At 46.0% G+C, this 27,326-nt stretch overlaps 1 protein-coding gene across 2 annotated transcripts; it reads right to left on the bottom strand.

Annotated features, from left to right (window-relative positions):
- Positions 1–5,209: 5,209 nt before the first annotated feature.
- Positions 5,210–27,326, bottom strand: CD34 (CD34 molecule). 2 transcript variants are annotated; one of them, XM_039870287.1, is made up of 8 exons: positions 27,151–27,326; positions 17,440–17,622; positions 16,506–16,759; positions 15,385–15,465; positions 7,804–7,954; positions 7,504–7,556; positions 7,022–7,186; positions 5,210–6,322 (listed from the first exon to the last, which is right to left on the bottom strand). In XM_039870287.1, exons 1-8 carry the CDS (start codon positions 27,227–27,229, stop codon positions 6,137–6,139), a joined length of 1,152 nt encoding a protein of 383 aa, XP_039726221.1. In that variant the 5' UTR covers positions 27,230–27,326; the 3' UTR covers positions 5,210–6,136. The 2 variants fall into 2 exon arrangements, with proteins under 2 accessions (XP_039726221.1, XP_039726222.1); XM_039870288.1 differs by lacking the exon at positions 5,210–6,322 and adding an exon at positions 6,329–6,471.

Genomic DNA, 27,326 nt, shown 5'->3' on the forward strand with positions numbered 1-27,326 from the left:
CTAGCCACATGTCATGTGCTCAGTAGTCACATGCGGCAGGTGGCTACAGAAAGAGTGCATGCAGTACTAGAGCAGCAGTTCTCCAAGTGTCATCCAGAGTCTTCCCAGGGGTCCCCGAAACATGTTCAAGGGCTCTGTAAAGTTGAAACTATTTTCATAACAATATTAACATGGCATTTGCTTTTCTCCTGTTCCTGCTCTCACAACTTAAGTTTCCAGAGGCTACATGACACGTAATATGACAACAGATTGAACACAGAAACATATAAGAGAATCGGTGGTCTTCTATTAAGCCAGATATTGAAGAGATTAGCCAAAATGTAAAACAATGCCTCTCTTCTCTCTAATGATTTTGTTTTGGAAAAATACCATTATTTTTCGTTAAAATATGTGTTACTTATATACTCACATCATGAGATAATATTATTTTAATGAGTAAGTTTTTCTTAGTTTTGATTTCTGACACAGTAATTACTGATAGATATAACTCTTGAAATCAAAAGCTCTCTGAAGGCTTCAATAACTTTTCCTGGTGTAGGAGGCCTTTGAGAACAGCTAGTCTAGAGCCTCCTGCCTCTCCAGCCTCATGGCTAAAGATTCCTCTCCCCCATCATGTTCCTTGCATGAACGTCCAGTTCTAGACAAGATGAAACAGATCTATTTCCCCCTATTTCTCTGGCTAAGTACTTCTAAAAACCCTGGACATTTTATATAAAACAAATATAAGAAGATGCTGAAAGGTAAAGAAAAGGCAGCTAGAGAGCTCAGGACTCAAGGAAACGACACGTCACCAGTCACCAGGGTGGTATCAGCAGAGATCTAGTGAGGAGCCTGAACTTCCACTATGGCCCAGAAATTATGAGGCACCCACCCCCCGAAAGGTATCAACCGCCAAATGGGGAGCCTGGACTTCTACCCGAACCCACTAGTGACCAGGAGGCACCACACCGATGCAGTACTCAAGAGGGACTGCTCAAACAGAAGACTTATAAGCTCCAGGGTCTCATACCATAATACACCAAATGTCCAAGACACAATTTAAAATCCCTCTTAAAACGAAGAACCGGGACAATCTCAACTTGAAAGAGAAAAAATAATTAACAGATGCCAACACTGAGATGACAGAGATTTTGAAATTACCTGACAAGGATTTTAAAACAGCTATTATAAAAATGCTTCAATGAGCAATTACAGCATGCTTGAAATAAAAGAACAAATAAAAACTCTCAGCATAGAAATAGAAGATACAGAGAAGAATCGTGTTCTTTGCTTGGGCCTTAAAGGAACCGCTCACATTTCTGGAATGACCATCCTCACTTTGCGCCTGGGCCACGGGTCCTTCTTCTCCCTGGAACACCCATCTCTATCCTCTGCTCCTTTTTAAATCCCGTTTGTCCCTTAGGATCAGGCGAGATGTCACCTCTTCTGGGAAGCCTTCCATGGCATCCATGCCCCTCCCACTCAAGCTTCCTACACCATAGTACCTACATTCAGTGCTAATTGTTCCATCATCTGTCCCTCCCACCACCAGTGTAAAGACTTGACAGAAGGGACTGTGTTTTATCCCAGGTGACTGGCTTATAATAAGCATTCAAAAAAAAACTTTGTTGAATAAATGAATAAATAAGTGAATAAACGGAAACTCTTCAGTGGCTCTCTCTTTTCTATTGAATAAAATTAAACTCTGTGGTCTGGCATTAAATGCTCTACACAAACGGACACACGCCTTTTTGGTACTAGGCTTTCCTTCACACATCTTACCTCTCTGCCGTACTGGAAAACACATTGTTTTTAGGAAGACCTTTTATTTCCCATCTCTACATATCAGGCATGCTCGTCTCTCAGCCTCAAATGTCCTCACCCGTTTTTGTCATCCAAATCTTATCCATTTTACGGCCCCACAGATACTTCTCCGTGACCCAGCCCCGGGTCTCCCCAGCTGGGAGTCCTGCCCACCTCCGGACGCACAGCACTTCGGTTAGTCTTTTCCTGTGTCATTACTCGCTTTCTGCCTTGCATTTTTCTTGTTGTTGTTTGTTTGTTTGTATTAATGCACTTGTAGTATTCTGGGTTCACGTAAACTCACATCTTACTCATCTTTGCCTTGTTCACTGAGCTGCTAGCACATCCCCTTGTTACTCCCTGAAGTTCTGGTTTTGTTCTGAGTAACGGTACCTACTTCATAAGGTTTTCGAGAATATTAAATAAAATATAGTATTTAAATTTTGGTATAGCATCTCAATTTTGATACAGTAAGTACTCAATAAATGTTAGCTACTGTTATGATTATTATGATCATCATTTGAAGGAATAAATAGAGCAAGTCCCTTTAACTCCACCTTTAAACCATATTCTAAATTCTGCTTCTTCTCACTGCTTCGGTTATTATCACCCCGATCCAGCCACGAACAGTCGACCTGCTCGCCTTCCTTCCATTCTCTTGCCTCTACCTCTATTCTCCACTCAGCAGCCAGCGAGATCCTTCTACGACATAAAGCAGATCATGTTACTCCCCTGCTCAAAATCCTCCGGTGGTTTCCCCGTCTACTAATAAAATCCAAACTCCTTACCGAGGCCCGGAAGGCCCGATGTGATCTGACCTACATCCTTCCCGCCCTCACTCAGAGGCAGCCTCGGCGGCCTCCTTGTCCACCTTCGTCAGCTGTACTTCTTGCACTTGCCAGGCTTCGCATCACAGAGCTTTGAACTTGCTCTTCCCTCTGTGCAGCATAATCTCTTTCTTACTTCATTCAAGTGAACTATACTCTCAATTCTTACCACCTTGAGAGTAATCGCTATGTGTAAAATATCAACAATTACTCTCAATCTATTTTATATCTTTCATAGCTCTTAATATAACCTGAAAACACATTTACTTAGAAAAATGTGTTTGTTTATTCTTTCTCCCCTATTAGAATTGTAAGCTCCGTGAGGATATGTTCACTGCTCTGTCCTCAGCCTCTAGAACAGTCTCTGGCACACAGTAGGTATTCCCTAAGACTTGCTGAGTGACTGAATGCCGGCTCTGAACGCCTCAGGAACAGAAGCGGTATGCTGGTGCACACAATTGCTAACGTACTACTGGGTTTGTGTGAAGAGGAAGTGTGGGATTGATCTACCTAGATAGGATGGGATGGGGAATACCGAGACTTGGAGGATTTTCCTGTTTATGCAGCTAGATGAAAATCAGACAGAAGATACTTTCAGGTATGCTTTCCATAATGAACTATGTACTTCAGAGTTAATTCTTCAGGGCCAGCTATAGGCACAGCAGAGGGGCTGAGCCTCCCTGCCTCCTAGAGTCTTCAGTCTCTCCTTTGTCCTAGGGCCTCCGTCCTGCTTAGCCGGCCAGGCCCGAAAGAGCACATGTTGATGAAATGCTCTAGAAGTGAAGTCTCCAAAGTATCTTCACACTGCCCTCACCAGCTTCATGACATCCAACCAGAGGCAGTCTGAGGCCCCAGCAGATGAGTGGGGAGAGGTGATGAAGGGAAGAGCTTTGGATTCAGGAGCCTGATTCCAGGTGATATGGGCAAGCCACACGCACTCTCTGGGCCTTAGTTTATCTTTAACGATACCATAAGAGAGTTGAGTTGGATGTATCTTTAAAGTCTTCACCAGCAGCGACTTTCTGTAGTTAAATGAACTTCGAGTTTGAAATCCACTGGGCCAGGCTGTTCAAGGGCGGGGCAGCCGGGGAGCGAAACCCAACATGGATGCGAATTGAACGGAAGCTGAGCGGTAGGAGCCCAGCAAGACCAGCAGGTGGAGCCATTGCCGCACCAGGACGCTCAGGCCAAAGGGGAAAGTCTGATGTTTCAGAAAGCTGAGTCCTTTAGGGCAAGCGGCCCAGCCATCAGAGAACTAGTCTCCAGCCCACCCCACCCCTTAAATATACACGTACGCACCCCTTCTCCCCAAAGGCTGTACACGCCGACATACTCAGGAAAAAATACCATCACAGGTCGTTAGGCCTGAGGCTGAGGGCGTTTCAGACTCAGTAGCCTTTTTTCCTCTTCCCGTGTTTCTCAGGACTCAGTACCCTGTACCTACCCCTCTCCCCAGCCACCCCTAACTGACCAGTCTTTCATCTGGTCGCTCTCATTGCAGGACGTGTGACTAGGTAGGTCGAGGCCAACCTGACTTCTTTTTCCGCAGGTGCTCTCTCTCCTTTCTCCAATGCCCCACTATCAGCCATCGCCTTCCAGGGAAGGCTCTAGATCACATCCCTCCACCTCCTGGAGAGGAACCTCCGGTTAGAGCAGTTGGGGAAAGCAAGGAGGGGGTGGGGGTGGGACAGCACTAAAGGGAAAAGTCTGGCTTTGGTCAGATAAGAACTGGAAGGATCCTTTGTTTGGCCCCAACTGCCTCTGCCACTGTTGACACACTTGGGAGCGTTTCCTGAAGCTACTCAGTTGTGTCCGGCACATGCCTTCCCACACTTCCTATGGTCTGGGGTGGGGTAGGGGTGTCTGGGTCTGGAGGGGGTGGTGTGTGCTCACAGATTTTGTAGTTTAGCTGCTGTCTTAATGCTGAGGGTAGAGACCAACCGCTCCCCAGAGTTCACAGCCAAATCTCTAAAGCAGAAGTTGCCCACATTGTCCTTCACTGTTCTGCTCCCAGCTAGGAGCAGGATGTGGTGTGATAACAGCGGGTGCATAGGACATGGTGCCTTCCCTTTGATTTTTTGTATCGATACCAAAATGTGCCTCTTCTCAGAAGAGGGTTCTCTGGGAGCAGTTTTCGCCTTAGCCCAAGGGGCAGCATCACCAGTTAGTGTCCCTGAGATGGTCCCACCTCTTCTACGGCTGGCCTCTCCCCACCGCCTGCAGTCCAGCCAGGTGGATGGAGCGGACTGCTCTGCATTCAAGACACGCCCAGCTGGGACAGAGCCACAGGGACAAATGTGTTCACTATCCTTTAATTACAGTATTTACACACCATTTTGCCCAGGGAAAAAAAAAAATAATATTCTATCTCACAGGAAAGTTCTATTCCAAACGTCATTGAAACCAGGATCTCTGCTCGCCCCTCTGGAAAAAAAAAAAGAGAACTGGGTCATCCACTTAGAGGCTTATGGTGAGGGTCCTCTGGAGGTGTCCTGAGGACATGACCGCATGTGGAGTGCAGAGCAGTGAAGGAGGTGGGGGAGGCAGAGATAGAAGGGAGTCTACTGGGGTGAGGGGCCTGAGGACTGGTTTTTAGGAATCAGGGGAGAGGAGAGAGGCAGCCATGAAGATCAGAGGATAAGGACACGACCTAGCCCAGGGGCGAGGGGCTTCCTTAGATGCGCAAGGAGCTCCAGTCCCACGTTCTTGCTCTCTCTGACCACAGGGACATAAAGGAGCCCAAGCAGAGGCTCTGCTCCAGGAAGACCAGGACCGAGCTGTCTGCTCTCTCCCATTTGCCCCTACGGGTGGGAACACGTGCGTCGTGCACTTTCACCTTGTCTCAAACAGAGAGACTCAGGACGTTGTTCTAAAACTCAGAGCTCAGTTCCAGGCTCAGCCAGAAACCTGTGCAGGCTTCTGTTCACAGATGCGGGGACACATGGAAAGCTCAGGGGAGGTAGGAGAGCAAAAGGGAAGCTGGTGACTGAATCCACAGTGACTTGGAGGGGGCATAAGGGACATGGTGTAAAACGACAAGTTTTTCTGGCTATATCACTGCAAAGGAGCAAGTGCAATGGGTAGCTTTGGTTTCCCTAAAGTAGAGAAAGAAAGTATAAGGAAGAAAGGGCAAAAGGCAAAGATTCCTGGGAAGAAACTGTAGCCCAGAAAAGCCGATGCTTTCCCCCTGGGAGTTCCCGTAATGAGGCGGAGAGCAGGGAGAGGGAAGGGGCCATGTGTGAATGCTGCAAGATCGTCAACCCCCACTGGGAGCTTCTCTGAACCCTGGCTTCCCCATCACCTCTTTACTCGAAGACCAGAATCTGGGGCCAGGGAGCTGAATGTGCAAAGGGCAGGGTTACCTGCCTCTCCCCAAGGTGGAGAGAACCCTGGGTGGTGCAGCGCAGGGCCCCAGGAAAGGCCTCGGAGGGTGCGTGCAGTGGGAAAGGGGGAAGGTGAGGGACGGCACCTCCAGCAGGGACGGCCCCTTCCCCGGACGTTGCCCAGCCTTGCCCCACCCAGCCGAGTCACAGTTCGGTATCAGCCACCACGTGTTGTCTCGCTGAATGGCCATTTCTGGATGTGGCCTGGCCGGTCCCGTTCTCCTGAGCCCCTCGGTTCACACTGGCCTTTCCCTGAGCTTCAGGGGAGGCCCCAGGGCCTGAGCTATAGCCCTGGCTTCCACCGTTCTCCGTGTAATAAGGGTCTTCGCCCTAGACAGTGTATAAATAAAGGAGCATTATCTGGTAAGCAGGGGAGTGAGACTCTGGCGGTGGGGGAGAACAGGAGTAGGAGGGAGAGGGGGGTTGCAGCTGCATGTGCAGAGTCCTTTCTTCCTGAAGAGCAGTCAGGGTTCCAGCTCCTAGAGGAGAAAGGACAGAGGAGAGGCACCACACCATGCCATCGCAGCTCAACAGCCAGCTCCCGCCAGACACCAGGCAGTACCCGGGGTATAATAACCCTCCCAGGCCATAATAACCCTCCCAGGCCAGAGGCCAAGAGTCAAACTCCAGTCTTGTCCTTCCTCAAGAGTAGATTTTTCCCTCCGTATGTCCCCTTCTTGTAAGCCAAGTGGTTCCCATGGTCATTTAACATGCTTGCAAAATAAATGGTTGATTTAGCAGTCTGTTCTGGTTGTACCCAGCTGAAGTATCCCAGGGAAAATAATAGATGACATGAACCATCTGTTACCACAGTGAGGTGGGCAGGCCCCAGTCAGTGCTTCCTCCCCAATCTGCTATTTATTGTTTTGACCTGTCCACAGGCACAAGTATGTACAGGTATAAATAACCCTATTTAAGGGCACAGAAGTACCTTTTCTGGTATTTCTTCTCCTCCACTGTGATATTCATAGACCTCCCCAGAAGACCACTATCTTCCTTATTCCCTTTGGCCTGGACCCCAGAACTGACCAGCCTTTCTCCTGTGGGGCTCCAACTGCGACGGTTCATCAGGAAATAGCCAATGGTGCCCAAGACAGCCAGCAGGATCCCCGAGGTGACCAGTGCAATCAGGGTCTTGCGGGAATAGCTCTGGTGGCTCCCAACATCTTGTTCAGTGAAGTTTTGGATCCCCAGCTGGAAGAGAAGACACGGAAAAGAGAGCCGAGTCATTTGCAGAACGTGGGTTTTGGAAAGGAGCTCAGCTTACACTTGACCCCTGTGTGTGGTGCAACAGTGAATAAACACAAGAAGACACTGACCTTAAGGATTTTTTAAACAGGGTTTAAGACTGACATCTCTTAATTACGCTGCATCGTAAAATTTTGGTTCAAGCATCAGGGTGAAGACGGTTGGAGAAGAATGGAGAGGTAGGAAGAGCAAGTCTAGAGAAGATAATTATTTTCTCCCCTACTCCAGTGAACGCCCCTGACCCATTATCTTAGAGACCTTACCTTTCTCAGGTCAGACTGATGATCTTTCAGAAGCTGGAGCTTCCTGGGAAGTTCTAGAATTAGAAACAGGGGTTGCTGAGTCTAGAAGCTAGACCAGCTCATTCTGCTCCACCCTCCTGCACTGTTCTAGAAGATGCTCTGGATGGCCATCCTCACCTCAGGAGGGCCTCCACCAAGATCGGCCCGGCCCTTCCCCACCAGCACCCATACTCTCTGAGCTAAGATGCCTGATTTCTACCCAGCATCCTCTAACCTCAGCCCCCCTCCCTTCCTAACCCCCAAGACAGATGTGCCTCTTACCGGTTTTGTTGGCCAAGACCAATAGCAGGCAGTGAGGCCTCACCTCGGAGTGGGCAAGGAGCAAGGAACACACCCCGGCCCCAGCCTCGGCCTGATCCTTCCCACACAGGATTTGGGTCAGTTCCTCTCCATTGGCCTTCTTAAAGTCCTCCTGGGAAGACAGGGAAAAATGACGAGCAAGAGATTAAAGTACTAGTATGTCCTGGGCTACATCCAGAGTCTTGACAATAATTCTGGTTAAATTCACACTATTACCCCCTCCACAAGACTGTTTTTTTCCTAAAATTCCAACTGGAAAAAAAAAATACCATGAACTATATATGTGCAAGAACACAACAGGAAAAAAAAAAAAAACCCTCAAAAATTTCTCAGTAGCAAAGCATATATCTATTAGTGTCTTAGATGTAAGATGGCATCTATAAGATGCCAGAGAACAAATTTCTTATTTAGGGATTGTCTTATTTAGGAAATGTCTTATTTAGGGATTGCCCCTACACACATATACTATTCAAATTAAATTCAAAACAAATTGCCGATAACAGAAAATATTAACAGTACAATAGTAACGAGGAGACAATCCTGTTTCAAGGTTACCGTAGCCGCACATGTTGGAGGAAAGCCAAGGGAGGTGAGGAGTGGAGACCAAATATCTGACTACAGACTCAATGGGATCCTCGGTCCCTTCAAAGGGGTCTCACGAAGATCATGGCTCAAAGGGAAAGGGTGTTTTTGTCCAGTCTTCCATTCCCCTTTCCCATTAAAAGCATGGATCAATGCTTTTCAGGGTCACAAATCTTCCTCCAGTTTGCTGACTGGACAACAGGCCTGGAGACCTCAGACTTAGAAGATAAACTCTGATCATTCTTCAACAGCGAGCCCCAGGACAGGGATGAATCGGAAGCACCGGCTGCACCCTTCCAGCGCCCTGTGTCGCACCTCCTTAGATTTATCCCAGCAGTCTGCAATCAGAGTGGCCTCCCCTGTGCAGGAAAGGAACGGAAACCAAGACTCTCTCCTCTGTCCAGATGGCAGATGGAGGAGGAGGAAATACCTGAACAGCTCTGACAACTTTCCCGTTAGGGGAAACTGCTGGGGCACATGAGGGCCATCGGGACTGAGCCTCCACGGAGGAGAAAGCTTCCTGTTTGTGGGCAGGTCTGCTTCTCGTGGCAAGGCCAGAGGGCCTCCTCTCGGCTTGGAAAGCAGCCTGACTATTTTCCTAACGAAGTGGCTCAAGGCAGGAAAACCCAGGCTCCCCTGCTCCTGCACAAGGCGAGGTCAAGATTGGCCTCAGGCCCCAGTGTTCTTCCATCAGCTGGAAATGCACTGGGCTTGGCTGAGGCCGGGAGAGCAAGGCTGGATAACCTCCAAGTCACGGATGAGTCCAACGGTGGCCTCAGAAGGCCCCCGAGGGCTGAGGTCTCAGAAATGAAGTCTCAGGCCACTGCCGCTTCACCCCTCAGGAAAAGGACCGATTTTGCAGGTCTCCCTTGTTAAGTCCTTGGATAAAGGCTCTGCTTCTGGAAAAATCTGGCTCTTTAAAGCAGCATCTGCTGTAGGCGGTCTGGACACCACATTGGATACGATCACAGCCTCCTTCCTCTCTAGGCCCATTTCTCCTCAGAGAGCCGTATGAGGCTCTCCCTGCATCCTCCTAACGCCGTGCTGCCTGAGGAGGAGGAAGGGAGTCCTGCCTGGACGACTCGGGGCTTCTGAGGTGTCTCTGGTTGAAATACGTCTCTTTCCTGAGTGGGGTAGAGGGACAAGGCTCCTGCACGATCTAAACAAGTCAAACAAAATGGCGTTTCCCTCGATCTGCTGAGTCTTAAGAAGCTGCACCTCAACCAGATTCAGCTGTTCTGACATTTATCAAGCCCCGAATATAAGACATTGTGTGAAAAACTTCTGTGTGTGTGTCTGGTGGGGTGTGTGTGTGTGTGTGTGTGTGTGTGTGTGTGTGTGTGTGTGTATTAGCTATGAATTCCACATGGTTGTATGCACGGCAATGAAATTAAATGACACTTACTGTCTCAGGCACTATTCAAAGTGTTTTACACATATTGACTCATTTAGGCCTCACACAACCCTATAATATATTATCATTCTCTTCATTTTATAAATGAAGAAACTGAGGCACAAAGAGACTAACAGGTCACAGATTTAGTTACATGGCAAGTAGCGAAGAATGGTACAATTAAGGTGCTATGTACATTCAAAGGAGGGTGAGCACGCATCTGATTTGGGGTTATCAGAAACATCTCAATGTAGGCCTTGAAGAAATGAGCAGAATGTGTGCAGGAGAAGCTAGTGAGGCGAGGCCTGTGACTGTAGGTACCACCGTGAAGAAGCCTGGGGTGTGAGAGCAAAGAACACTGCCTCTCCCCTGGATTTCCCATCCTTCAAGACTCCACTCGACTCCACCTCTTCCGTGAAGCAGGTATTACCTGCCCTCCACAGACTGGGCATCAACCTTTGCTCTGCTACTTATTAGATTCTTTGCATGTCATGCAACTTGTCTGAGTGTCAGGTTCTTCAGCTGAAGACTGGGTTGTTGTGGTGAGTGAGGACATATTGTAAGACAAGTGCCCAACGAGGTGACTGGAACCTCATGGGCACTGGATAAATGGCAGCTATCACTATTACTATTAATAATAGCATATCATCTAGAATGTATATTTTGATGTTTAATCATATTCTCCCTTACTGTTATTGTTATTTTTCTGTAACTAGACTGTAAGACTCCTTGGTGTGGGGATTGGGTGTACATTACATAATTTGGAAACCAAACTGCACTAAACATAGCAAGTAAACAAAAGAACTCAGTGAATTGTTGTTCAACCCAACATCCCAACTGGTTTGGCCTTCACACAGAGTCCCTCCACCCCTTGTTTAGTTTCTTGGACTAAATTCAAGGGAATAACAGCGGCCAGCCACCCACTCTGGAATCCAACAGCATCAGTGAATTGTGTTTGGGCCTGGAGAAGAGCAGGTGGATCCTGAACAAAGCACAATGCTTCTCTGGATGCTTGAAATAAACATCCTCCCCCAAGAGAGGCTGTAGGCAGACATCATGGGAGAGTGGGCAGGAGGAAGCCACAGCCTCGCCATTTTGCTCATGAGAATCAGATTTGTGAGCCCCTAACTACATCTGCTTGCACATGTTACTTTGCAAAAATAATAACCGCAATAATAAAACCATCCAACCTTTCTAGAGTAGCATCCCCAAACTTTTCAAAGACTTTTAACATGTTAAAGAAGCATGTTAAGTATTGGAGTGGGGAAAGGACAGGTATTTTTCTAAATGACCTTTAAGCTATCTCCAGATGCTGAATCAATCTCTCAATCTCTCAATCTCTCAATCAATCTCTCTCTTTCTCTTTCCTCTCTCTCTCTCTCTCTCTCTCTCTCTCTCTCTCTCTCTCTCTCACTTTGGTGTGAATCTGACAATGCAGGCAAAACCTCTATGTTCATACAGGGTCTGGAGTAATTAAGGGACCTGAGCAAGGGCAGCTGAGCAAGGGCGAGAAATTAGGAATCATGCAGTATGTCTCTAGACTTCAGGTTGTTTCCAGGAGATACACTCTTCATCAGTCCTCCATCTGTAAGTTTTTTCTGCATGGAAACTGACCTTTAGTGTTTGGGCACAGGGCAAGAAAGGCGTGGGCTGGGGGATATGGTCTGGAGGCTGGATGCAGTCTGCCTCAGATGAAGTCAGTGTAACAGAGTAAGTATGATGAGAACTAGCTGCGTAAATAAAATCTCTGCATAAAAACAGATGTGTCTCCAAAGAAAGGTAGTTCTAAAAACCAAATTGGTGGGCAAAGGACTTGAACAGAGATTTCCCCAAGAAGATATACAAATGGCCAATAAACACATGAAGAGATGTTCAATATCATTAACCATCAAGAAATGCCAACCAAAACCACAATGAGATGCCACTTCATGCCCATTAGGATGGCTACTATCAAAAAAAAACAAAAAACAAAAACAAAAAAAACCCAGAAAATAACAAGTGTTGGCAAGGATGTGGAGAAATTGGAACCCTTTTGCACTGTTGATGGGACTGCAAAATGGTGCAGCTGCTATGGAAAACAGAATGGCAGTTCCTCGAAAATTTTAAAACAGACCTACCATATGATCCAGCAATTCCACTTCTGTGTATATAACCAAAAGAAATGAAATCAGGGTGTTGAAGAGATATTTGTACACCCACGTTCAGCATTATTCACAATCGCCACGATGTGGAAACAACCCAAGTGTCCATCAGCGGATGAGTGGATAGACAAAATGGGGTATAGAGATGCAAAAAAAAGATTCTTTGGCCTTAGTAAGTAAGGAAATTCTGACACACGCTACAGCGTGGATGAAACTTGACGGCATTAGGCTGACTGATATAAGCCAGTCACAAAAGACATAAATACTGCATGATTCCACTCATATAGGGTACCTAGAGGAATCAAATTCATAGCGATGGAAAGTTGAATCATGGTTTCCACTAACAGGGTTGCGGGGTGGTGGGGTGAGGGATTGTTTAATGGACACAGAGTTTCGATTCTGGAAGATGAAAAGAGTTCTGAAGACTGGCTTCCCAATGATGTGAACTTCCTTAACCCCGCCGAACCATACATTTAAAATAGTTAAGGAGGTAAGTTTTATGCCATTAAAAAATTTTTTTGGTGGAATCCTCTGGACAAATAGGTATAGCATAAGAGAATAAAGTATTCGCACAATTTCGAAACTATCTGGGAAACCACAACCACAAAAACTTAATTAATCTGACATTGCAGCAGAGAAAATGGAGGTCGGACTTGGAGCAACATGTTCTGTTCGTGAGGGTTCTGAGACGTGGTACCAGGTGCTTGAGAAGAGCATGGGATCACCCTTCCGCTCCCTGGATTGGTTTCTGCCTAGAGGTGAAGGACGGGGAGTAAAAGAAGAGTGGTTGGGATACAAATGTCTACAGAACGCAGGTACAGGAGACAGATCTAAAGAATCCACATGGCGAGAGCGAATATGTTGGATATTCAGCAGGTACTGGTGCAGAATGAGTGTCTGGAGGGCTGAGAACAATGCATGTGTATTTTTGTTATGGGAATACAGACGCAGGAGCATGCCAAAATTACATAAGTACTCAAGGACGTGATATTAGGGGAATCCAAACCCTCATGCTTCTCACTAGGCTGCGAGTAGGGCCTGAGTTTCCCACGGTTCGAGCTAGTACCTTAAGGCCTTCTAAAACCAAAGGTACAAATGCAATCTAAGGAAAATTGACACTACCCCACTCACAGACTTTGGAACAGATGGATTATCAGAGAATCATGCAATACGACTCAAGGAAAAGAAATCTGGGACGCGATCGGGAGCTGTGGCTAAAAATTCTAGAACAAGGAAAAATGACCTTGGGGAGCTGTAGGAGGTACTGCTGCTTGGGGTCTGGGGAACAGGGGTCCTCAGGAAGAAAAGGGGATCAACAGTGGTGGAAGGACCATGAGAACAATAGCACAACACAGGGGTTACCACGAAGTAGACTCATCACGGGCAGTGCAGAAGCCTTCTTTAAGATATTGGGGGAACTGCTCTCTTTCCACATGGCTACTCACAGATCCTCCCCAAGTTTCAGAGAAGAATGCAGACTTTCTCGGCTGTGGCACAAAATAGATTAGACAGTGAAGAGCACAGGGTAAAAGAGGCCACAGCAGCAGCAGCATAAGCGGGGCTATTTCTGGAGTAGCAGTAAGTGTCTGGCACTTGTCTGGGATGATGACCCTAGTAAAATGTGAACTTTGAAGAGCAATTGACAGACACCTAGAATGCTCTGCAATTAGCTCTAAATCACTGGTACAAAGAATGAGCATTCTGGCACAGATCCATGTGATACACAGGAACATAAGCGTTCAAACAAAACAACAGACACAGGAAAAAAAAAAAAAGATGGTCATTTTCCTTAGCTATAATTAGCAAAGGGTTTGGCAATTTCCTTAATGAGTAGAGTTGAAAATCAGGATCAGAAACACAGAATATCACTTGTATACTGTATATTCATGTTTAAGTTAACTATTTCGCTGATTGCACTTAGTTATTCCATTGTGTGAGTTTATGTCTTCACAATTTCTGTTGTTTTTTTAAAGTCTTAAATTAAATAATTCTCTTAAGTATAATTTTAAAAGGTCTATGAGTCAGAGCCACCCAGTTGATAATTGCAGGTAAGATAACAGTGGTCAGAATAAACAAAATAAGTAACTTAATGCCTCTATAATCTAGTATTTATCCAGGCTCTTTCCGAACTATGTATGCACACATGATATATATTGCATTCCCTTAAATATATTTTCAACTTGTAAGAAAATGGGGGTTTTTTTCCCCTATAAGTAAATACTGCTCTTCTCATCATCCCATCCTTTACCCAGAGCCTTGTTATAGTCAGGAAACTGAATTTACTGAAACGAGGCAAGGAGCTCTGCTATCATCATTAAAAATTAACACCACGCTGTACAGTTTTACCAATGCGATAAGACACGAAACTGAAACAGGAGTCATACTGCTAAAAAGGCGGAGAAAAACAACATATTGTGGTAGATAACATGATAGTCCACCTTAAAAACAGAAAAGAACCAACTAAAAAGCTCCTGGAGTTAATAAGCAAGTTAAAGAAACAGCTAAACCCCAGACAAATATTCAAAACTCAATTAACTTACTAATATACAAGCAACAATCAGTTGAAATATATAATGGGAAATCTATATTATAAATAACTTTAATAAATCTATAAAACCCATAGGAAAAAAATTTAAAACCAAAAAAACAAGATACTGAACAAGAGAAGATCAGAAAAAATGGAGAGATTTTAAAGTAGTTCCAATTAAAATTTCAAATGTTTTCCTTTTGGAATCTGGACAAGATGTTCTCAAAGTCTTTCTAAAAGAATAAAAAAATACTTCATATTTTTATAGTGTAATAAGCAAAGACCATCCTGGCTAAATATTAAAAATACTATAATGTAAAAGTATAATAATTTTTAAAATTTAAAACTGGCCAAAAAAAAGGCAAACTGAACAAATGAAATATTTCTAAAGAATAGGCCTGGGGACATATGAAAACTTAATGTAGGCTAAAAGAAGCATTCCAATCTAAAGAAGGATCGGTCAATAATGTTAAGAAAAATGGTTACATGAAAAATGCAGCATTATAGCAAAAACAATTTTATATGGATTAAAGAGATCTATAAATAAGAATAATAAATGAATATTTTAAGTGACTAGTTTCTATTTCAGGAAGGACTTTCTTAACGTAAAAGCAAACTCGAATCAAGCAAACTTGAATCTAACTATATATATTAAGTGTTATAAAAAGATGGAAAAAATAACTACATTTAAACAAAGTTATCTTTTCCTTCTTCATCCACCAGATGGGGCCTCTTACTTCCTAAGCCCAAAGCTGAGAATTGCAAGCAGCCTCAAGGTGCTAAACTTCCCCACCGCACCAAAGTCCATTCAGTCCAAAATGACAAGGAGGTTCAGAAGGATTGTGGGAGAGAGGGAAAGGGAAGCAGTGGAGTTGCGGGGTTCAGGTAGCGTGACTTACACAGCTGGAGGTCTCATTTAGCTCCAGGCAAATACTTAGGGTCAATTTCACTTCTTTGACCCTGGAACATTTGATTTCTCCCTGTATTAAAACAAAAACAAAGTAAATAAGCCAGTATTTTGCCCCTCACTTCTTCCCCCACCCCTTTTCCAGTTAGATTTCTGTGAAATACTCTCTAAAAAGATTTTAAAGAAAAAGAAATTTTAAAATTTCTTAGGGGACTAGAGATTTTATAACAGTCACACTTCCTTCCTCCATCTCACCCCCTAGCCCCAGCAGATAATTAACTTTGTTACTAGCCTGAGCTTGCAGGCAGGTAGCTATTTGCAGTCTTGGTAAACATGGGCTTGAATGGTGCAACGATGGAAGAGGGGAGGATCTTTTCCCATTTGGGCCATTTTCCCTCCCATGAATTAATTATTCACTTGCAGCAAAGCCATACAGGCAAACAGATAATGGGGTGACTGGGAAGATCCTAGTGATATTCATTTTCCCCCTGATCCCTAGGACTTTCCAGATTCTTATTTTGGCTCCTTTAAAAACAGAAACCAGGCGGTGCCCCGCCCCATGCCTGCCTGCCAGGTTCCACACCCGCTTATTTTCCACTCTTTCTGCTGGAAGCTCTTGACAGACACCTGCTCTAAGGCTGAGCTCAGTATACCCCGTCTGTCCAGTTCCTCACAGCCTCTCTATGCCTGACACAGCCACCAAACCCTCTCACATCGAGGAAATGGTTTTAGTCCTAAACATTTTGGGGAAAGCCGGCACCATTAAGGAGGACGGTTTCCAAATATGGCCAAAGGGGAATGGTGCCTGGTCAAAGCCCAGACTGAGAAGTACTAGAAAAAGATTCAGAGAAATGGATGGATCTCAGAGAATCCTCGTTATTCTCTATTCCTTAGAAATGCAATACCCACGACCCAGATCAGCCCTGCCACCTGACTCCACCCCTCTCTGCCCCTTTCTATCCCTTCCAGCAATATTTGAGCTGCGTATTTTCCCTGCTAATACTTAATGACCCAAATCTCATTAGTTGGGATGAGGAGAGGATGAAGGGAAGAGAGAGCCTGTATACATATGAAATGAGGGGCCAACCTGCCATTTTGGCCCAATTTACCCACCTTGATGGTACTCGGGGTAGATGAAGATGATGTATAGGGTATAGTGAGAGATGTCACAGGGCTGGTGCTATTGTGTGGGGGATGTGAAACATTTCCAGGTGACATGTTGGGTGTCAAGGTCATCTCTGAAGTTGAAAAGTTGATTGTGGTGGAAGACACTGTGATGACTACAGAGGTCTGTGTCTGGACAGGAGAGGTCATGGCTTCAGGAACTGGGGTGATCCCAGAGGTAGATGTGAAGTTGACCGTAGACTCTGAAAAAGACCAAAAATACAAGTGTGCATGTGTGCACATTTGCATAAACACACACACACACACACACACACACACACACACACACACACACCCCTCAATAAACTGTCTTGAATCAAGAAGACCTTGTAGATAATGACATGGGCATGGACTTCCACCCAGAAAAGGGAATTTGGGGAGTTAAGAGTTACTTCCTGTCCTAATCCCTACCAAACTCATTTCAAGCCAGCTATTGGAACCATAGCTATAATCTAGAACGTATTAGAAGCATCCTTGGGATTCTGAAACTGGATGTTGGTCCGCCCTAGAGAAGTCAAAGACCCCCAATTTGAACCTGTACACACTTTCCTTCACTTGGAAGAGATCGGAGAGCTCTAGGGAATTCTCACTTAATCCTTTTATGGCTAAGCTCAATTGAGCATGAGAGCAAGGGTACAAGGAGCATTACTAATCAGGATCAGCTGCCAAGGCACTGGCTTGAGAAAGCTGACACTGTTGGAAGACTTATCTAGAACTTACCTCAGAGTACCCTAAATATGATGCCAAAGTCATTACTACAGAGAGATTGTATGTTTTCATCTGGGCAAGAAAGTGGGAGCAGGGCGTGGTCTGCAAACATCTAATGCTTTATCCCCCAAGCACCAGTAGCATCCCTCTGGGGCCTGAGACAAACACTCTTTACCTGAGATGGCTGCTATGGTCCCATTGCTGTTCTCAGAGATGGGGTCGAGGGTAGTACTTTCAAGAGTACTTAGTATTCTGGTCTCCTGGTTGGATACATTTACAGGAACAACTGAAGATATTCTTAAGATCGATGACTCTGTGGTTACATTACTCAAGTTATTCATGTTTGTGAATCCAGAGGCTATAGAGAAACAAGGAGGAAAGGTCAGAACCAAATTGTCCTGGAGCCTCCTGACATCACCCAATTCAGTGTCTTGACTTCAGGCAGAATCCATTTAGAACATCCTCTGCTGCCCCTGGCAAGGCAGCAGCAACAAAAACATCTTCCTGGACAGGCAACTGAGTTCCCACCACTAGTTTTTTCCTAAGGAAATAGGGAAGGAAAAGCTCGTATGCACCCAGTGTCTAGCATAGTATTATTCATAGTATGGAAAAGTTGCAACTAAATAAATTTAGTTGTATAAATGGCATATGCACTATAATCGCTACAAATAAAAAATTATGAAAAAACTATAACATGAAAACAATGTTCACAACATGTCGATAAAATATTAAAATATTAAATTATACCTGAATAAATACTGCAAAGATCTGAAATGTGGGGAGGATGTACCCGTTTTCTTTTTAATGTATCCTATCTTTTTTTTTTTTTTCACTCTCCATCTACCATATTCATTCCTGGAATAATCACTAAATTCACACCATACTCTATTCAATCCCTTTTAAAAAAATCTTCTCCCCTTTCCAGACTTCCCCGTTCCCCAACTCTCCATTCTTTTCCTCATGGCCTGTAAATGTATTCTCCCTTCCTTTGGTTAAAGAACTGCAGCAAGCAACCCCAAGATTTCTTCCAGGAAGCTCCGCCTCAGAAATCCAGCTGACGGGCTAGAGAACATAAGGCCTGGTTTCTCCTCAGATGTAGCTGGGAGCTAGAGAGCTTAGTTCTGGCTCTGCCAATAACTATGTAATTTCGTGTGTGTGTGTGTGTGTGTGTGTGTGTGTATGTACCAATCTCTAAAGTGAGGGCCTTTTCTTACACGGATTTTTGGGAGAATCAATGAGATAACAAATGTTAGAATACTATAAGTGTAATGTTCCTGAGTCTAGTTATTCTCTGAAGATCTTCACGAGGGTCCTGGCCCTTCCATGTTTCCTGGGGAACCCAGCAGTGCCACCCTTCGATCCAGGGAGGAGAAGCTTCCTGCCCAGCCCCTGCATTTTAAAGCCTATACTCTGTTTCTCCTCCTGCTCTGCCCTTCCCCAAACCATGAGGAGTCCATGGGGCCAACAGAGATGTACTCTTTCTTCTAGATCACTGGAGACCAGAAAGCCTAGAAAATTTTGCCTTCTTGGGGACCTGCATGGCCTTTTCTCACAGTCCATCCTTTGGAGGGTCAACTGCAACACCAAAATCTCACATCCAAGGGCTAAGGATGGCCAAGGGCGGCTCTTTGCAGGGAGAAGGGTTAGAGCATAAGCGTGTGGTGGAGTGTCCCTTAAATGAACATAAGACCCCCTACAGTGTGCGCCAGAGTCATGGGTAAGAAGAGAAAAGAGGTGGGCTGGAGCCAAGGGCACCTCTTCCTGCTTAGCCACATTGCGGCACTGGATTCTAGGACCGTGAGAGTCTCAAATTCAAACCCCGCCTTCCAGGTAGTCATGAAGATGTTTTTCAAGGAAAGAGGATAGAGATTTTTTTATTTATCAGTTAGTTGACCTGATTTATTTGAAGTATTCAAAAATATGGTATATGGGCCTCCATTGTACACTTGGCTTGGGCACTATGAATTTTGGGGTGGCCTTGGTATGCAGAGGTCACGCCCACATCGGTGCTACCATCCTCAAGGAAAGGCCCCTGATGGTCTCAGTCTACCCTAAAGCTTGTCTCAAAACTTTCCTGGTTAAGAGCTAGGTCTGTATTTTTCAGAAGTTTCCAGGTAAATTGAATTGTAGAATGACACTTCCTCTTTCCCTCAGCAACAAGAGGGAAGTTAGGCTTCAGTTTCAAGGCAATGAACCTGGAGCCACGAATGTTTCTCCTAAAGGTGGTAACAAGTCTCACTGTCCCACATCTGCCATCCTCACCAACCTGCCGCAAGAAGACTGATATTAACGGCGAATACGACGATCATATTTTAATATTATTGGCAAGTGAGCGGGAAGAAAAAGTAATATTGCTATTTCCATTTTAGAGATGAGAACGTGAATCGCAAAGGTTTGGGCAGAGAGGGAAGGCCATGTTCATGCGGGCCGAGGAGCAGGGGCGCCCCTGAGGTTTAGCTGACTCTTGAGTAGAAAGTCAAGCTAAAGCGCTGAGGACCAGTGTACGTCCGCCACACCTCTGGAGGGAAAAGAAGGGGCTCCCGTATGGCTTAGGTCGGGGGTAAGTTTATCGAAACGAAATAGATGGAGAAGCGGATCCAGTCTTCTTCTGTCCTTAATTAGGACCCTCTAAGCCATCCGACCTAAGATATGAATTCACTGTAGGCGTAAAGAGGTGGGAGCATTTGGACACTGAATTGAAGGGTTATCCTCTCAAGGAGCCATTCCAAGGCACCACTGGAACTCCCCCTTGACATCACCCTTCCTGCCCGCCCTTTCCTCATCTTCCTTCCAGTATATCAATTCCTGGGAATCCCATCTGGCCCAGCCTGGCCCAGCCCTTCTCTCTACCCGAAGGAAGCTGATCCTGGCTGAGGTGATGTCATGCTTTTGAATCCCCTCTCCCAGGGCCTCCTTCACCCAGACAAACAGTTTTGAACTTTTCCAGATGTGAAGAGAGACCTGCTGCTAGTTCTGAGGACAGAAGTGCCTGTGCCAGATGAGTGAAGCAACCCTGGGCCCAGGCCAGCTACCAACCCACTAGGGTCAGGCTCCTGGTTGCAGCAGCCTCCACCCATCTACCAGTCATCCAAGCACTGAGGCACATGTACCAGGCTCCGACTGCACATGAGAACAGGACCCCAACCTCAGATCCATGTCTCTGAAGCTAGGATGAGTGGGGAAACCTCCAAGACTCTGGAGAAACTGGACAAAGGCGGGGAGAAAGGGACAGAAGGCAAGGCTGAGCACAGGGCATATACAAGCTGGTGTAGGACAAGGGGTCACCTCAGTAGGGCCCTGGGAGCCAATCCTGGCCTAGGTACTGTAATATAGGGACTCTCCATGAAGGAGTCTCTTGGTTTCATAGTCTCTAAGGCTCCATTTACAGAGTTCCCATGAAGAGACTGGGGTCTTGAGGAAAAGGCATCTGCAAGAATCAAGACTGACCACAGATCTCTTTTTATACTGTCCTTCCACACACAACCATAGTATTAAACCATCAAATTCTGACCTTTATTGATCTGTACTTCTGATTCCTTACTCTGCAGGGGAGTCACAGCAGCCTACGAGTCAGAATCTAATAGGCGATGGAGGAAATCTCCACTACACCTTCTATTCCGGACTGGGGGCACAGCCCTCACCCAACCCAACAGAGTGTGCTAGCATGATTTAAAATAGAGTGAAAGGCTATCTCCTCTGGTTTACTTCTCATTGCACCTTTATTAACTGTGTCTCCCTAAGTACCCTATTTGACTTTAAGTACCCTATTTGATCTCAACTATTGGACTTGGAGCAAGGGGAAGACATAAGAGCTCAGGAAGCTAACAAGATGAGGATTCGAAGAGGCCAAATAGATGTCACAAAATTCACGTGGTAAAAGTCATCCATTTAACTTGCAGGTACTTATTCAGAAGCAATTACTCTTGTTAATCGCACAATTCTAACGAGCTTGGTTATCTGATATACTAGATAAAGCTAAAAATTAGAAAGAGACTCTCAGAAACAAACAATAAGGAGAAGCAGCAGCTGAAAATGAAATAAAAGAAACAGAAATAATAAAAAACAGTCATGAGTATCAAAACCCACACTAGTCTGGAACCATTTATGGTAGGAGTAAATAAATACATACACCTTAACATGCATTAATGATGTCACTGAGTTGCACCATGACCAAATTATTTTCATGACACATCTGAGTCTTGAAGGTTAAAGTCCTCTTTTTTCGGTCCACTTAAGGAAGCAGAGGCATATTAAATACATTTTTAATAAGATTTCTAACTACAATGGATAAACTGAAGATTCTGTTTGTCTTTAAAAGGGGGTTACAAATCCTCAGAGATCCAGAAAGCTCTGTTACCTAAATAACTCAATTTCCACATTCTAGGAGACTAGGTTTTCCTGTACTCGGTCTTGCTTCTCACAGGTCCTTAGTTCTATAGCTTTGCTAGTGGTGTTATGATCTCCTAGCCAGCCAGCCCCATTCCCTTCATCCTTTCAAATTCCAGCACCTGGCCCAAGAGGAGTTTCTCAGAGGAGTTCCTGGGTGTTTTAGCCCATGGAGACACAGTGATAGGAAGAAGGAACACACTGGCCTCTGCTGGGAGCCATGGCTTGTGCTGAGAAGACAGGAGACCCTGCAAACAAAGAGCTCGCATTCTGCAATCAGACCATGATGGAAGGAGGCTTTCTACCAGGCTCTAGCTGTGCAGCCTTGGGAAGCTTCTTCTACTCCTTAAACCTCACCTGTAAAACAGGGATAAAAATAGTCCCTGTTTCCTAGTTGTTTCAAGGGATAAAGGAGATAAGGGATGCAAAGTAGTTAGCCTGTCTGATAAATGCTGAAGAAACAGCGGTTTCCTTTAACACAGGCCCCCTCCATTCTGCATCTCTAAGACCTTAAATCACAGAGCTCCATCACTTACCAGGCACAAATCACATATGCTTGTTTCCTAAGGAAAGGGCTTGACACCTCGGTCCCATTATAAATTACTTGAGTGCCAAAACTATCTCTTCTACTTGTTTGTTTGACTCAGGGCGCTTAGTATAATCCTCTAAGTTCAGAATAAGCACGTGGGTTGAAGGGCGACTGCATCAGGGGAGCTCACACTAACCACCTCTACGCAGTGGTCTCATTAGATGCTATATTTTATGAGGAAATTTATTAAATTAAGGAGTGTCTACGGGAGGATAACCAGAATTAGAAGAGTTCTAGAAAGCAAGTCATATGATTGAGGGCCTAGTGTTATTTACTCTAGATCAGGTGTTGACAGTCGCAGATGGTGGACCAAATTCCGACCAAGGCTATTTATTGTATGGCCAGAGAACTAAGAATGGCTTTTACGTGTTTAAAGTGCTGTAAAATAAAACAAAGTGGAATATGCATCAGAGCCTACCCATGGCCTCAAAAGCCTAAGATATTTATTATCTGGCTCTTTACTGTAGAAGTTTGCTGACCTCTGATCTAGAAAAGAAGAATTTGGGGAGAGAGAATAAATAATTTTCTTCAAGGTTCATTTCACATATTGATTTATTCATTCTTATTTTTCATAAGCAAGTGATGTGGGAAGGACCACACTCAGTGCTGTGGGCAGCACAAAATAAGAGAAAATTTCTTCCTGCTGTGAGGTGTGAACGTTATTAGAATTTAAATAAATCTCCACCCTCAAGGTGCTTATAATCTAGTGGGGCCAACTAGAAATGTCTTTAAGGATTGTCATGAAGAAAGATCAGATTAATTCTGTGAGAGTTGAAAGAATGGAATTAGAATTGATGACTAGAAGTTACAGGAAGGCTAATTTCACTGCAGTACAAAGACAAGCTTAAAATAATGGGGTTACTTTTTTTAATGGAATGAAATGACTCCGGAAATAGTAAGCCACCCATCTTTCCTGGGAACATTCAGGAAGCATTCTTGTTATGAGTTTGGACCATGTTGGGCTTGAACAAAGAACTGGGCTGATGCCTTCCTACGCATCGGAGGAGAAGTTGAGGTGTGAGTGAAAACTCAGTGTATTGAGACTTCCCCTTACTCTTCAAATGATATGTCTCGGACCACTTCCACTTACTTCAACCCCAATATCGTCAGCTCTCTCTAGGGGCCCACATTTGCCCCAGTTGTCTTTCTCCATTTTCCTGATTGCCACTGACTCCTGGATGGAAGCACCACACGCCTCCCTGACCTCAGGCTGCAGCAGCTCTTGGTGTGCACTACTCACATGGGTGAGCCAAACACCCATTCCTTTATTCCCTCCACAGCACCACCAACACAGGGTTAGTGTGTGTTTACCGAAGATCTGAGAGCATGGAGCGAGGTTACGTCCCAGCTCAGAGGAGACGATGACATAACTTTGAAATTTTAGACATCACTGTGATAAACATGCCAAACTATAAGGAATTTCTCCTAGACAAGTCTTTTCCACCTCTGCTCACTGCTGTTCCCCTACTGTTCCAGGCACCTCTCCTCCTCTCTCTGTATCTTCTTGGACTCTGGACTCCTTCAGCCTTTTGTCTCTTGGGCCCATCAAATATAAAGTTCCACTTTCTTTTTATCATGGTCAGCAATTCAACCTCTTGTTGAATTGCATATGCAAAGTTTGTCCAGGAGTCTAGGTTTCTCATTCAGAGACCATTTAAGAAATTCTTTTAAACAATGGAACTGGCTACCTCGAGATGCTCTTCTCCTAGAAGCTATCGGTTTTAAGTTCTTCGGGTTTTTCATTTCCCCCTAATCAGCAAAGAGCAGACTTTCCAATTAAGCCCAAAGGCCTTTTCCTTTACATCTAAAGGGAAGTGATTCATTCCCAGATGGGCTCTGGCCTGTAGGACATAGCACGCACACCTTGGGATGCATCCCCATTTGTCTGTAGCTCATCCTCCCAAGACGCATGCATCTTTCTCCTTAGCAAAGCTGGAGGCTCTTGAAACTAAAAGTCATAGATAATGTGTTTTGATTTCTTTGCTGAGGAAGGAAGAAAATGTTCTTATTAAAAAAAGTCGAAGCCCAGAAAAAAATACAGAAATTCTGCCCTGTCAACTCGAGCATTTTCTTCTGGAGGATGGTATTTTTGTTGTTTCCATACCTTTACGTTTTTAGTTCTCTACACTCGGGTCCATTTAATTAGATCGGGCAGAGTCAACAAGAGAAAAAGAGAACCAGGAACCCTGAGGGTGGAGCTGGGTAACCATCCAGCCCTGAAAGTCAGCCCACACCGCCTGCCCGGGGTCTAAAGGAAATCAGGCAATGAGACCATAAGAAGTGGAATTTGTTCCTTTCTTTTATTTGTTTTTGTAAGGCTGCGCAGGAGTTTATCTGCTGCAGTTGGCACTCTTTGCCCTGAGCTTTTGAAGACAAAGATTCAGAGAATGAAGGAGATGAGGACAAGTGAATCAGGCTCCCAGGAGGTGGAGCCAAAGGGATAAGAAAAAGCCTCTCTAGTGGCATGTTTTATCAGTCAAACTGGAAGACTTGCATCTGCAAAGGTTGTGCCAGCAGGGTTGGCCCTACCAAGGGGAGCACCGGGGGCCACTGAATTAGTCAGAGGTCCCCAAGGCTGCTCCTCCTCAGTCGCCATGTGGCAGAGATTCAAAGGGTGGAGTCTTCTCTCCTCTGGAAAACATCTGATAAAATTCTTTTCCCTTTTCTTTTTCCCCCTCTTACACGTAGCCCCAGACAGGATATGGGTGTGGGGTCAGCAGGCACGAAGGACCCAAAGGAAGAAGAGGAATGTGAAGGGGTGGGGTTGGGGGGTGTCCTTAGGGACAGAGGAAGGATAAGCCATGGAGGGCTTGGAGGAAACAGATACCGTGAGACTGACAAATGAGGTGCCCTAATAACCTGAAAGCCTTCTCTTCCCAGCTGGTGGTGTAGCAGTGCTATTTGGTGGCCTCTCAGCCTCCACCGACCCTGGTTCTGACCAGAACCACCCCATTTCCAACAAAGAGAGTCTACTTTTGGTTGGCTGCTGTGCCCATCCCCATGCCAACTTCTCACAAGGACAGAAAAAAGACCTTCCCAGAACAAACCGCTATGTTGGGGTAAGTGATGAGAAAACCACAGAACCCCTTTCTGCCCTGAATTTCACAGTAATAATGGCACAGAATTTCTGCAATACCCCTTAGTTAGCATTTCAAGGTATAGTCACTCATTTCACTTCCTCCACGATATATCTCAAGATAGAAAATGACTCCTAGTATTAACAAAACACACACCCTAGAAAGTTCTCAGGGAAGGCGCAGAGCTACAACTGGCCCAAACAGTCTGGAAAGATTGAGAATAGGGACCTGTGCCCCTCCGCTCACCCCCAAGCTGAGATACTGAAATTCTCAGCACATCAACCTGAGGTTTTGAAGAGGTTAAGTTGCTCCTCCCATCCCCACTGCTGAAGGCCAAGGCGACACTGAGAATGGCCAGCTGAGGAAATAAGAAAAGGGTGGACCTCCCTCAGCTCAGGACCAGGTCACCATCACAAGCTGTGTACTCAAAGCATCTGATCAGAATTGGAGCCACTGATCAACTCACCCGTCATGAGGGCATAGTCTAGCACCCAGGGGAGTACCCCATTCTAGGGCTTCGACATCTCCGTGACAGTTTTTTCCCTGCCCCCAAGGGCATGTCTGAAGCTGCCAAACAGGTCGACCCAGAGCCAAACTTATAGCTTCCTCAAGCCCTGAATATCTCTCCAACTGGGTGGACCCAAAGAGGGAGGGAAATCAGAGGAAAGTGAGAGCAAAAGAGGTCTAGCTGGCTGCGCAGGCCACTCTGTGGGCCGTGGTGGGTGGCCTTTAGCAAGAGTTGGGAATTTGGAGCCCTATAGGGCTGGAAGCAGAATCTTGAGCTAAATGGAGAACTTACAATATTTAAAATCCTCTAACTTCAATGAAATGAGATGGAGAATGTTATCTCCAATGAAAGCAATTAAGAATAAATATTTACTGAGCGCCTTTAAAACAAAAAAAACAAAAAAACAAAGGTGAGAGCAACAGCTTGAGAGGGGCATGTGTGGATGAGTGGAAGAGGAGGGTCCATTAGCCTGCTGACCTGTCCACTAGTTTTCGAACTGGGAGGGGGGCAGAGAAAGAAAACCCCACAATGTAACAATTTTGAATTGGTGCCAGGGAGAAGAGCTGTGGAGGAGGGTTGGAGGCAGGGCTCAGAACAAACTCCGTCCACCATCACCTTCTCTCCAGTGGAATGGGTGTGGGCGTCGGAAGAGGGAGTCGTAACAGCTTTGCGATTCTAAATGCAAGGATTTTTGCATGGACTGTTCTTCACTCCAAACTCCACTGGTCAGCCTGCCTCCTGGGCCTCCTGGGCGCTGCATCAGCGGCCTCGTCCCAGGTTGACTTTGCTCCCTTTTCCCCTCCCTGTCCCGGTGATCGGTGGGGCGCCCGACCCCCTTCCCCGCTGCCCGCTCAGGCCCTAGCTATCCGAATCAGCCGTCAGACGCAAAACTTCTCTGCTTCTCTCCTCCCCCTCTCCTGGTTCTGGCTCCAACTATGCGCTCCGCACCGTGGGTAACGCGAAGAGGCACTGGCATCTTCAATACGCTTTACATTAGAGACAACTCCAGCGAGTCGCACTGTCCGACTCCGGGACGCCTACGGCGCTGCGCGAGTTAACACCTGGGGTAGTTCACACTCGCGTTGTGGTCGCCTTCCATTCCCATCCCACCCCCGCCCATTCACAGGTGAAGCGCTGGGCCCGGCTGGAATCGGTTCGCACGGCTCTCGTTCCAGCAAAGCCCGGAGCAGCCGCGGGCGTGGGGGCGTAGGGTGAGGCCGAGGTCCCTTCCCTCTAGGTAGCTGGCTCTGCGCGCTGTGCCTCTGGGGGAGCGGCGACCTTCCCCGCCGCCCAGCTCCGCGGGCCGCGCGCGCGGCGGGTACTCACGCAGCAAACTCAGCAGGCAGAGCGCCGTCCAGCCCCATGGCATCCCGCGCTCCGCGCGCGCGCCCCTGCGGCCCAGCATCCTTCCCGCGCGGCTCGGGGGAGAAGCAGAGCCCAAGACACTGCTCGCTCAGCCGGGACCCGATGCTCCCGCCCCTCCGCCTGGGAGCGGGGTGGGC

The sequence above is a fragment of the Pteropus medius genome, unplaced genomic scaffold (genome assembly GCF_902729225.1).
Source record: "Pteropus medius unplaced genomic scaffold, Ma_sr-lr_union100, whole genome shotgun sequence".
Lineage (NCBI taxonomy): Eukaryota > Metazoa > Chordata > Mammalia > Chiroptera > Pteropodidae > Pteropus > Pteropus medius.